Genomic DNA, 13,460 nt, shown 5'->3' with positions numbered 1-13,460 from the left:
CAGCCTACCCTCCTGAGAGGTAGTGGAACAGGGTTCCTGGAGTCGGCGGCAGTAGTAGTCAATGAGTGCGGACTGTTGGTGGGAAAATCAGCTACTCAGCGATGTGGCAGTTTTTCATCAAGCATCCGGAGGATGTTAACCTGGCCACATGGAAGATGTGTCACCAGAAGGTGAAGCGTGGCCAGGGTCCCAATGTTGGCACCATGGCCCTGCATCAACATATGCAGCGTCACCATAAAGCGGCCTGGGAGAACCTTGGCTCCGATGTGGTGGTCCAGCCTGCTGCATCACTCAGTGGCACGCCGCTCCCTGTTTCAGCCAGCCAAGGCTCCACCACCTCAGCCAAAGGGAGCTGTCTGTCATACCCATCTTCTGTCGCTCGAGATGCTCCTGCTCCCTTTACTTTGAGTCAGTCATTCTGCCAGCAATCCATCGGTGAAGCAATGTCCAAGAGACAACAGTATGCGCCCACTCATCCATTGGCGCAGAAGCTGAATGTGCTCCTGTCCAAGTTGTTGGTGTTGCAGTCCCTTCATTTTCAAGTGGTGGACTCTGCACCTCAGAGAACTGATGAATTTTGCCAAGCCGAGGTGGAGATTCCAAAGCCGTCATTTCATTGCAAAAAAGGCAGTACCAGCCCTGCACAATTTTGTGGAACAGAAGGTGGGCCAGTCCTTGAGCCAGTTGGTGCGTACCAAGGTGCACGGCAGCACCGACATGTGGAACTGTAGCTACAGTCAGGGACAATACGTGTCCTTTATGGCCCACTGGGTGAATGTGGTTCCTGCACAGCCACAACAGCAACTTGGACAGGTCACGCCACTTCCGCCTCCATGCTCTCAGGCCATTGGTCCTGTGACAGTGTGTGACTTCGCCTCCTCATCCTCTACCGTGTCCTCAGCCTCCACTGCACAGACAAGTCTCTGTGCCCCTCCAGCATACCATCTGTGCAGGGCACGGCGGTGTCACGCTGTTCTTCACATGGATTGCCTTGGCGAATGGAGTCACACAGGGGAGGAACTGCTAAAAGTCATTCATCAAGAAATTGAATCATGGCTTACTCCATGAAAACTGGAAATGGGTACCGTAGTGACCGACAACGGGAAGAACATCTTGTCTGCGCTGCGACAAGGAAGCCTGAGACATGCGCCCTGCATGGCACACATGTTTAATCTGGTTGTCAAGCGGTTCCTGAAGTGTTCCCCCCATCTGCAAGACATCCTAACAATGGAAGGAAACTTTGCATGCACTTCAGCCACTCGTACACCTCAAAGCACATCCTCCTTGAGCTGCAGCGTCAGAACGGCATCCCCCAACATAGTCTGAATTGCGATGTTTCCACACGTTGGAATTCCACCCTCCATATGTTGGACAGACTATACGTGCAGAGAAAAGCAATCACCGATTTCTTGATCATCCAAGAGGATAGGGGGACACCCCTTTGTAACTTCAATGTCAACCAGTGGCGGCTCATAAGTGACAACTGCTGTTTGCTCACGCCCTTTGAGGAAGCCACATTATTAGTCAGTCACCAGGGATTACGGGATGAACAACGTCAATCCACTGCTTCATTTACTACAACACGTGTTGGAATCTATGGCTGGTCAGGGCACTGGAGATGTGGTGCCTACATCTCAAGGCCACATGAGCCCTGTGGGGGCTGAACTGGAGGAGGAGGAGGAGGAGGGGGAGGGGGACAGTGGAGCACAGTTTAGGTTTTGCGAAATGGGTGGTTTTTATAGTCATCTGACATGAGAGGAGGAGCAGGAGCAGCCAGAGGAGCTAGAGGGTTATGATGAACATGAGACAGAGGACCGAGACACACCGTGGCAGCATGCAGTAGAGATGGAGGCCGGGAGTCCCTCAGAGTCACTTGCACATATGGCACGATGCATGCTCACTTGCTTGCGTAGTGACCGCCGAATTGTCACCATTCAGCAGCGGGATGACTTCTGGCTCTCCAACTTATTGGACCCTCGCTACCGGCACTAAATGGGGGCCTTTTTTACATTCACTGAGAGGGAGGACAAACTGACCTTCTACAGAGACAAGAAAACACACAAAACTGGTCTGCAGTATTCATCAAATGAATGCAATGTCCCACATGGGAGCTCCATGCCTCCCCCTGAAACACTTGTAGTGCACACAGTGGGCTAGAAAATAGATTAAACAATGTCCATGATTAAAGACCCAGCAGGGTAGTAACTCACGATTAGACCGATCGTTTTCAAACTTTTCAGGATTTATTTTCTTTTTCTTGAGAATATAAATCCTCTTAAAAAAGTGGAGCAAAGCTTGTAACAACTAAACAAAACTACCCTTGGGGTAGTAAGAGGCCAATGATCAATACTAACACACTAAACCCCAGGGCCTAAGCCCGGAGTATGATACCCCTATTGCTTACCCCCTAAAATGTAACTTTTATTAGGTGCTAATAAAATGTCCCAAAAAAAAGAATAAAGATTTAAAACTGATGCCAGGTGTACCGAGTGTTTAAATCACAATTAAGAGAATAGTCACCGCTATTTCTCCAAAAGTAGCCCTGCAGTGGCTATTTATATAAAGGGTAACACTCCAGAATCGCTTAAAAACAAACACTATTGCCACCTCTACATGTTTCGCTGCCTCCGCGGCTTTCTCAAGAGGCAATGGTGGCCATTCCACATGTTGGAACTCCACCCTCCATATGTTGGACAGACTATACGTGCAGAGAAAAGCCTTCACCGATTTCTTGATGATCCAAGATTATAGGGGGACTCCCCTTTGTAACTTCAATGTCAACCAGTGGCAGCTCATAAGTGACACCTGCTGTTTGCTCACGCCCTTTGAGGAAGCCACATTATTAGTCAGTCACCAGGGATTGCCACCATTGCCTCTTGAGAAAGGCGCGGAGGCGGCGAAACATGTAGAGGCGGCCATAGTGTTTGTTTTTAAGCGATTCCGGAGTGTTACCCTTTATATAAATAGCCACTGCAGGGCTACTTTTGGAGAAATAGTGGTGACTATTCTCTTAATTGTGATTTAAACACTCGGTACACCTGGCATCAGTTTTAAATCTTTATTCTTTTTTTTGGGACATTTTATTAGCACCTAATAAAAGTTACATTTTAGGGGGTTTAGTGTGTTAGTATTAAAGCTTGTAACAGACACAGAGCTCAGATCTTCCGTCTGCTCAACACCTCAGACGCGACGGCGTTTCGGGGGCATGCTCCCTTAGTCATGCACATGACTAAGGGGGCACGCCCCCGAAATGCCGTCGCGTCCGAGGTGTTGAGCCGAACAACATTTTTCAAAAATTCACTCATCTCTAATAAGAAACATAAATGTACAGTAGATGAGAACCTTTAGGCTATGTTGACAAGCAAATAATTTCTTATGTATTCCGTCAAAATCTGTGCAGAATCTGTGTGGAAACTGCCTCCCATTGCCTCCAATTGCAAATTGTTTGTAAATTTGCATATGGGAAAAAAAAGTGTTTTGGCACTCCTTGACACAATTTCTTCATTGAAAGTTATTTTTCAACAGCTGAAGGCACACTGGTTGGGAAACACTGCTTTAGGTTGTGTTCACACATTCAGGTTTTAATTGCCATTATGGAAAACAAAGCCAGAAAAATGGAAAAGCCACATTGTTTCCTTTATACATGTCCACCATTTATTGATCTGTTCCTGGCTTTGTATTTAATTATTGTATTCAATGATTGTAATAGGCATCAGAAAGTTCCCATATACGTGTGTTTACACATTCAGGTTTTTAATTGCAATTATTGAATATGTAGCCAGAATGGATCTGAAACGATGTGAAGTCTCAGCCTTTCTTTTTTAAGTGTTGTTCATTTACATCTGTTCATTGGTTTGAAATCAATAATTACAATTAAAAACCTGAACGTGTGAACACAAATTGCAACTGGCCATGTACACTCAATGACAAAAAAACCTTAAAAAATGCACTCTGATAGAAATGTTGGATTGCTGCAAAACCTGGCATGTCTGTGGTTATGTCTCAGATATGTCAATGATTACAGGTATGGTCTGATTACTAATTGCCTTCCCCGTCGTTCTGTTAAAAGGCTCTCATAGGCTACTTTTGGGTAGGGTACCTTATGATCCTTGGTGCCTTATTTTTTTTGGCAATAGGTGTAATCCCTTGCATCTCCTTGGCCATAAATGAGTTATTTTAAAGGTGTTGTCTGACAAAATAAAATGTGTGTGTGTCCAGGGTTTGGTTGGGCAAAAGATAAAAACAATTTACTCTATCTATCACTCAGCGTTGCCCAATTTTGTTTGAGCAGCACTTCCTGATTTTGTATTGAAATACAAGGAGTGCCTACTCATCCACTGGCTGTCATGGTGACCCTCCAGCTGAGTGGGCGCTTCCTGCACATTAAAACAAAATCAGAAGACCTGCTCAGCTAGGACCCTCAGCCATGGGACAGACATGGTAGGCAAAGGTAAGTGAATATAAGGGTTTTTTGTTTGTTTTAAGTTTTAGCCCCACCTGGGTCCGAACACATATATTTCATTTTGCTGGGCAATTCCTAATATGTACAATATTCTAATCCTGATCTGCTACATACCGTTCATTACAGTCCTCCTCCAAATTGTTTTGTAATCTTTACTGTCACAATGTTAGAATAACATGATCATAACTATAAAAAAAATGTTACAACGCCAAATTTTCCAAATGGTTTCCCTGGATTAGATGCAGCCATTTTTGTACTATATAGACATAATAGTAAAGTAATAATAAGTAGGCTTACCATAGGTTGCATTGGCTGAAAAAAGAAGAGCTTTGCATAATGTAGCTCTATAAGGTTTCTAATAATGTGCACGGATGTAACAACATTAAGCATTTAGCGCAGAGATTAGCACTGGGTTAGCTTCATCAGCAGTCATGGAAGAACACTTTACTGCTTTTCTGCTCTTCCTGCTTTCTGATTAAATAAGATTTCATCCTGAGCAACCAGTTTATTTAATTATTGAGATAAAATATTATTACTTTAAGCCATTAGCAGTTATATTAACATCTGGCTTGGAGGGATTTTTACATAAAATTTTGTGAAATTAATTACACAGCAGTTCCCCCGGTTTTTATTAACTCAATTGTTCCCATTGACAGCTGTAGCGATATGAAAATACAGGGCATATAAAAGAAGTTCAGATTCCATGTAGTTTTGTTTCTAGCTAGTCAGTCAGTAGGGTTTAGACTATTTTATCAGAATCCATAGCCAATTTCCTATGTAGGGGGAGTAACAGGGTTGGACTGGTGCACTGGCCTACTAAAGGACCTGTTGGTCTTACTTTAAGGCTGTGACACAATAGTGGGAATCAAAAAGTACCCATACACAAGATAGCTATCTTTTTCAATACCTCCATACATTTAAAGGGGTATACTGCTGCTCAGGGTTTGGAACAAACTGTTCCGAATGCTTGAGCCGGCGACAGGAGCTCATCATAGCCCCGCCCCCTCATGACATCATGCCCCATCCACTCAATGGGGTGGGGCGTGACATCATGAGGGGTCGGGGCTATGACGCCATGAGCTCCTGGCGCCGGCTCAAGCGTTCGGAACAGTTTGTTCCAAACGCTGAGCAGTGGAGTACCTCTTTAAATGTTCAGGTTGGCTGTGCATTCGTATGTTCTGAAGAGAGAAAGGAGTGGTAAGCTGCCGCCGGACTCCTCCTCCCTGTGACTTATCCGACATTAAGGATCAGCCATTTGAAATCCAACATCCCTGATCCTTTTTTCCTTGACTTAATCTGTTAAGGAAGAGTTGAAAAACTACCATACACATAAGACTGTCAACTGGTTCTTCCAAAATTAGTCAAGTTAAGCTGACATTTTTTGTGATGTGTTTTGGGGCCTTAATATAAAAGAACTGCAGAAAGTTACAAGGAAAAAAATTTCCTTTTAAGGGCAGACTTTGTCTTCAATCACTTACAACTATAGTCTATTTCGTATACCTATTTCAAAATTTTGTATATGTCCTGTGAGCACAATAATAATAAAAAAAATACAAATAAAAACTAAAATTACATGTAAAGGAGATAAAAGGTAGGCCCTAGGTTACCAGTCATGAAAGATTGCCATACACATCTCTCATATCCTCACTGTCAACAGGCTTGATTGTAGCATTTATGCTTTTTTTTTCAGCAGGGAGAAGCAGTGACTTGTATATCTTCAACATGCTCGGTGCTTCCTTTAAATGATGAGAGAAATTATTGCAATTGGTTGCCATTACTCTAATATGAAAACCTAGAAAAAACAAATATATATTAAGGGATACTCTACTGCCCGATCCCGTGCTGCTGCTGCTCTGTCCCCACTGCACGGTTCCCACTGCTTTCTGGTGACACAGGAGCTGCCTGCTCAGCCAATCACTAGAAGGTTCAATATAGGGATATGTCGGCTCTTCCGTGGAATCTGCGGTGGTGCACGAGGTAGGGTAAAGCCACAGGTAGAAGAAAGAAGATACACAGCACTCACCAGTGATGCACAGTGAAGATTTATTATGCCATAGTGTAGTACAAGGACGCGTTTCGGCATGGGAGCCTTCCTCAGCTGTCTGCATAGGCAGACGGCTGAAGAAGGATCCCATGCCGAAACACGTCCTTGTACTACACTATGGTATAATAAATCTTCACTGTGCATTATCGGTGAGTGCTGGGAATCACTAGAAGGTGACTGCTGTTGACGTGAGCATGTTTCCAGAATGTTGAGGTGAGCAATGGGGACTGTTGCAATGGCAGCAGTGCGGGGACAAGACAAGTAAGTGTCCTTTATGTTAATTTAAGATATTTTGGGATATTTTTCACTCACCATTCTAATAAGGACTGAATAGCTGTTCCTCTTAGCAGATTTAGAAAATCTCCAGCTGTGTACACAAGTGTACAGAAAGTAAAATTCATTTGTTGGGATCACACAGTTACTGCTGACCCTAATGAACAAATGAAGAGCACCGCACAGTTAAAAGGGTTGTCCGGGGTTATCGGGGGAGCAGAAAAGGCCATATCTCTTCTACTCTCTGATGCTCGCTTCAGTGAGTCTCCTCGTCTCGGAACAATACCTTGTGAGACAAGGAGAGGGCAGAAGTGAGTGCTAAAAAGCAGAAGAGATAGGACATTTTCTGCTCCCCAGACAGCCCCTTTAAGAAGTCACAAATTAACTGTTTCAAGAGCCTTTTAAAAGATGGTATCCATTTATCAGGTTTTGCCTGATTAACTGTATTATGTTCTGTTAAACACACCGTTGTAAAATGCCTTCAGTGTATGAGCCAGTATGGGCTCCATTCACCATGGGTGGGCCAAAAGGGTGCCCTTTGGCAACATTGGGCCTCTATTTGTCTACATACCATTTTTGCAATATAGAATATGCTATATTATACAAGGGGATACAGTAGAAAACATACACTGTGTGGTATGTGGTTACTTACAATGGGTGTCTATTAATGATGTATGTCTCTGTATGTCTATATAGCAGTATACATTGTAGCATTCTGACAGGGGCATACCTTGAGAATTCCTCCTAATGTATATAACCAGCAGAAGGCTCAACCACTATGTGAACAGTGCTTTGCATAGCTTAGTTTGATGCTGGTTTGGATGATATGTTTTCAATAATTGGCCGATTAAAAAGGGCCAGGGATCCTCCAACAAACAAGCAAGTTTTTTTGGCTGATCACATCATTCATATGGACGATAAAATCATTGTTATCAACCGCACACCGGCAAGTGTAAACAGGCAATGCACGGCCAGTAATGCTGAATTTAAAGGGGTACTCGGGTGGTAAATTTTTTTCACTATATGGCATCTTTAAGTATTTCACTATATGGCATCTGTAAGTTTTGGTTTTTTGCAATATACATGTGTTATATGTTTTGGCAGCATGTATGTGTTTTTCTTACCTGTTTGTTGGACAGGACGTTCTGTAGTTCAGAGGGTTTTCTTTTACTGTTGTCCACAGTCTGTTGTGGACAAGATGTCACAGCTTTTTTATTTATTTTTCTCTGTCTGCATGAGAGGAATAAGCCACGCCCCCTCATCTCATCCAGCTGAGTACACAGCTCCTCACCGGCGCTAGGGCCGCGGGGCACTGAGCCATCACCATTGACGGCTATGCAGTGCTCGTGGAATCCGCGCAAAGAATGAACATGTTCTTTCTTTGCGCGGAACAATTTCAGCGGCGGAATTGTTCGCTGCGGAAATTCCGCAGTGTGAACGCTAATGTTAAGTTCACACCGCGGAATTCTGCTCGCGGAGTTCCGCTTGTGGAATTCCGCGAGAATACCGTAGTGTGAACGCACCCATATGGGGGAGATTTATCAAAACCTGTGCAGAGGAAAACTTGCCCAGTTGCCCATAGCAACCAATCAGCTTGCTGCTTTCATTTTTCACAGGCCTTCATAAAAATGAAAGCAGCAAGCTGATTGGTTGCTATGGGCAACTGGGCAAGTTTTCCTCTGCACAGGTTTTGATAAATCTCCCCCTATATGTCCCTGCTGTGTGTGTGTGTGTGTGTGTGTGTGTATGCTAGTGTTTATAAACCAGTGTGCCTCCAGCTGTTGCAAAACTACAACTCCCAGCATGCCCTGACAGACTTTGGGCATGCTGGGAGTTGTAGATTTGCAACAGCTGGAGGTACACTGGTTGGGAAACACTGTTCTAGCCTATTCAGCATACACATCATGTAACACCAGTGTTTCCCAACCATTGTACCTCCAGCTGTTGCAAAACTACAACTCCAGCATGCCCAAAGGCTGTCAGGGCATGCTGGGCATTGTAGTTTTGCAACACCTGGAGGCACACTGATTGGCAACACTGGTGTATGTCCTATAGAGGTGTGGTGAACTACAACCCCCAGGAGACTACAGAGGTAGCATGCTGGTGTTATACCACAGACTGAAGACTCCTGAATGACACATGCTGGGAGTTGTAGTCCCTTTTGTGTGTGTATGCCAGTGTATCCCAACCAAGGCTGATTATATTAGTGTGCTGTGTATAAGGGGGCTGACCCGGGAAAATAGTAGGGTGGGTAAAGGGCGGAACAAACAAACAAAATAAAAAAAAGGAGCTGCCCCAAACCAGCAAGGCATGTGGCATGCTGGGATTTGTAGTTTTCAGCACAGCAAGAAACAGGAAATAGAAGCAAAGATAGGAAAACAAAGTGGGGGATAAAAAGACAACAAAGAACGGAAATAGAGTAGGCTAAACAACAAGAATAGAAATGAAACAAAACAAATAGGGTAAGTCAAAAATGGAAAAACACGTTGACCAGCGGAGTACCCCTTTAATGGGTCGCATAAACCAGTGACCGTTCATGTGGCCCGCTTGCACGATTGATCAAGCCTTGTAAAGGCCCAGTACTGAGATCAACACTTGTTATCTGCAGCCATCAACATATTTAAAGGGCCCTAAGTCATATCTTAATCGTTTTTCTATCTGGGAACCACTACTGGTTTAAACCTTCAAAAATTCATAACATGTGAGCTAAGTCAAAAACTGCGCTGCCTAAGCCTGGCCTAAAATGTCTTTTTTTAAATCAAAATTTTTTTTCTTTTTTTTTTACATAAAAAAAACTGTATGAAAAAAAATTCAAATAATAATAGAACTTGTTCCATGTGAAGTAGGCCTTATACTTGTGATTTACAAAGATTAGTTTGAGTGCTTAATGGTGAACTGACTTACATAATGTACTTCTATTATTAAAAATTGAGTGTTAGACGCTTTCCTTAGGACCCAGTGCAGGCAGTTCATGGAGTCCTGACTTCTAGGTAAAGTTATTCTCATCTCATGTTTATTACCCTGGCTATTAGCCAAAGCAATGAAGGTGCTAACAGCTGTATGGTTCATATTTAGCCCTGGGATGAATGGAATTCAGGAAATGATTGGATACCTTCAGAAAAGAGTAGATCAGCTTATCGGTCAGAGCCCTGCATCTATGGAAAATTCCCTCAAGCAACAGGAGATAAGGATGTCGGTAGAAGATCATCTTAAGAAGGTACAGTATTTACCATCAACAGTACCTAGAGAGCAACATCAAGGGCTCAATAGTCTTAGGTGTTGTACATATCACCATTTTGGAATCTGTCAGGGATATACACTTGAATGCATCAAAAACGTTATTCTCAATGTAACCATAGACTTTCATTGGGAATGCATAGTAAAAGTGCATACTTTAGACTTTACATCTGTGTAGGTTTTATGTAAAAATGTCTATGAAATCAAAAAGCTATACGTTTAACGCATAAATACAAAAAAGGCATAGATCTATATTTAAAGTTATCTAAGCTTTTTATGAATATGCCTTTCACGTATATACTAAAGGTGCATTACCACTGTGATGTGAACAGCCTTTGCTTCCAAGTATTCCAGGTCTATAGAACAGTGCATACTGTATATTTGGAGGCCTTTTACACATTTGCTTTTGAAGGTGTGAAATGCGCCAGTATTCCACCCCTTAGGCTGTGTTCACACATCCAGGCATATAATTGCAAATATTAAATACAAAGCCAGGAATGGATTTAAAAAGAGGATACAGCTAAGTCTTTCCTTTAACCCCTTAAGGACCAGGCCAATTTTCACTGTAGGACCAGAGCGTTTTTTGCACATCTGACCACTGTGATTTTAAGAATTAATATCTCTAAAACGCTTTTACCGAATATTCTGTTTCTGAGACTGTTTTTTCTTGACATATTCTACTTTATTTTGGTGGTAAGTTTTTGTCGTTACTTGCATCCTTTTTTGGTGAAAAATCCCAAAATTTCATGAAAATTTTGAAAATGTTGCATTTTTCTAACTTTGAAGCTCTCTACTTGTAAGGAAAATTGATATTCCAAATACATTTTATTTTTATTCACAAATACAATATGTCTATTTTATGTTGGCATCAAAGTAGAGCAGCAATTTTCAAAAATTTCATGAAAATTGCAAAATCTGAAGGGACAGATGTTACAGAACTACAACTCCCAGCATACCTGGGCAGTCTAGGCATGCTGAGAGTTATAGTTTGGCAACATCTGGAGGGCTACAGTTTGGGCACCACTGTAACAGTGGTCCCCAAACTGTGACCCTCCAGATGTTGCAAAACTACAACTCCCAGCATGCCCAGACAGCCTTTGGCTGTCTGGGCATGCTGGGAGTTGCAGTTTGGCCTTCCTAGTGGTTGCCACAGTAAAGATCACATTACTTTCACTTTCATTCCCCCCCCCCCCCCACCCAACGTCGCTTCCCTACCTGAGCCAGGATCCATCAGTCTGCAGTGACGATCAGCTGTTCCCAGGCATCTTCTCCCAGGTACCGACCTCCATCTTCTCCCCATGTTCCCCGCGTCATCCAGGGGTGGGCAGAATGGGGGTTGCCATGGCAACCCACTGTCCTGCTCTGCCATTGGTCAGAATCAGTTCTGACCAATGGCAGGGGATAGGAGGAGATCGCAGCACTGCGACCTCACTCCTACCCTGCAAGATGATCTGGGCTGTCACTGACAGGTCAAATCATCACTATTTTACGGGCTGATCGGGTCACCATAGACCCGATCAGCCCGGAATAGCAGAAAATCGCATGTCTAAATTGACATGCGATTTTCTGCGATCACCGACATTGGGGGGGTCTCAGGACCCCCCTCAGCGTTTGCCTCGGATGCCTGCTGAACGATTTCAGCAGGCGTCTGGTTTCACAACCCGCCCGGCGCACGGCGGGATGCGAAATTCGCTGGGACGTATGAGTACGTCCCTGGTCCTTAAGACCCAGGGCGCAGGGACGTACTCATACGTCCGTGGTCCTTAAGGGGTTAAATATGTCATTCATTTATGATCTGCTTTTGCCATTGTATTTATTAGTTACAATAAAATATCTAAACGTGTGAATACACCCTTAAACTGGGTTCACACTATGTATTTTCAGGCATATTTCATTGTAATTAATGGGTCCGTAAAATATTTTTAGCAATAATATGCTCTAAATAAGTCTAGGGGAAAGTGGTTGTCTGCACACAATGGGGGAGATTTATCAAGACCTGTGTAGAGGAAGAGTAGTGCAGTTGCCCATGGCAACCAATCAGATCACTTCTTTCATTTTTCACAGGCCTCTTTAAAAATGAAAGAAGCGAGCGGATTGGTTGCTATGGGCAACTGCACCACTCTTCCTCTGCACAGGTTGTGATAAATCTCCCTCATTATGTAAAAAAAAACCTGACGTATCTTTTACATTCGCGTAAACAAGTGACATCACTTATTTATGTAACTGAAAAAATAATGTCAGTTTTTTTTTTATATATTGTGTGCACAGACAACCAATTTCCGCAATTTTAGAAATGAAATACACATGAAAGTACACAGTGTGAACATAGCCTTACTTAGACTAGATTAGGCTCTCTTCTTGGTTGCAGATCCATCGTATTTCAAAAGAAAAATGAAGGTACATTCAGGACTATTTTTACCTATGCCAGAACAATACCCCAAGAAATGAAATGTGGTCACACGGTGGTAACACTGGCTTATGTTATTAACACAAGCCACAACACTAGTGTGATCAGACCCTTACTGTAGTTTGGTGCATGTTTTTTTTTTTTTACACAAATAAAATAAAATGGTACTGGAATACCCCTAGTTAAAGGGGTACTCCTGTGGAAGACAATGTTTTATAAATCAACTGGTGCCAGGAAGTTAAACGGATTTGTAAATTACTTCTATTTAAAAATTTTAATCCTTTCAGTACTTATCAGCTTCTGTATACTACAGAGGAAGTTCTTTTATTTTTTAATTTCTTTTCTGTCTGACCACAGTGCTCTCTGTTGACACCTCTGTTCATAAACTGTGCAGAGCAGGAGAGGTTTGCTTTGGGGTTTTTCTCCTACTCTGGACAGTTCCTGACATGGTCAGAGGTGTCAGTAGAGAGTACTGTGGTCAGACAGAAAATAAATTCAAAAAGAAAAGTACTTCCTCTGTGGTATACAGCAGCTGATAAGTACTGGAAAGATTACATTTTTTGAATAGAAGTCATTTACAAATCTGTTTAACTTTCTGGGACCAGTTGATTTTAAAAAAAGTTGTTTTCCACCGGAGTACCCCTTTTAAAGGAAAAACTGACAGATGGATCAACCCCACTAACCTGAATATACAGGTGGTTAGAGTGGGTAATCCTCAGTAAAACAATGTATATTTTACCTCAATCCGTTCACCTGTTCCCATAATATAGCACAATCTCTGAACTCTTAACTGCACGGGCATGTTTAAAGACAATCTGCACCTCTAACCCTGCCCGCCCCCACCGGGCCCCATTCATGCTGTCCTGCCTATCAATATTTATCTACATCTACTTGATAGGCACAGTGGCGATGTCAGAGGTGTCAGAGAACCCTCCTCCAGTGCAGTTAAAGGGGTACTCTATTGGAAAACATTTTTTTTAAATCAACTGGTGCCTTCCAGTACTTATCAGCTGCTGTTATGATCCACAGGAAGTTAT

The 13,460-nt window shown here is 42.9% G+C and overlaps 1 protein-coding gene and 1 long non-coding RNA gene across 6 annotated transcripts in view; one reads left to right on the top strand and one right to left on the bottom strand.

Annotated features, from left to right (window-relative positions):
• CCDC141 (coiled-coil domain containing 141) overlaps positions 1-13,460 on the top strand; it is a 290,158-nt gene that overhangs the window by 189,130 nt on the left and 87,568 nt on the right. For all 5 annotated transcript variants that reach the window (XM_056534334.1, XM_056534335.1, XM_056534333.1 and 2 more), the window contains one exon: positions 9,855-9,996. In XM_056534334.1, coding sequence (XP_056390309.1) covers positions 9,855-9,996 — 142 coding nt within the window. The remainder of the gene's footprint in view (positions 1-9,854; positions 9,997-13,460) is intronic.
• LOC130284214 (uncharacterized) overlaps positions 1-13,460 on the bottom strand; it is a 100,878-nt gene that overhangs the window by 63,205 nt on the left and 24,213 nt on the right. The gene's annotated exons all lie outside the window — the stretch shown is intronic.

The sequence above is a fragment of the Hyla sarda genome, chromosome 8, assembly GCF_029499605.1.
Source record: "Hyla sarda isolate aHylSar1 chromosome 8, aHylSar1.hap1, whole genome shotgun sequence".
Taxonomy (NCBI): Eukaryota; Metazoa; Chordata; class Amphibia; order Anura; family Hylidae; genus Hyla; species Hyla sarda.
Note: the sequence above shows the minus strand (reverse complement) of the source record. Positions and strands in the feature narration are given on the sequence as shown.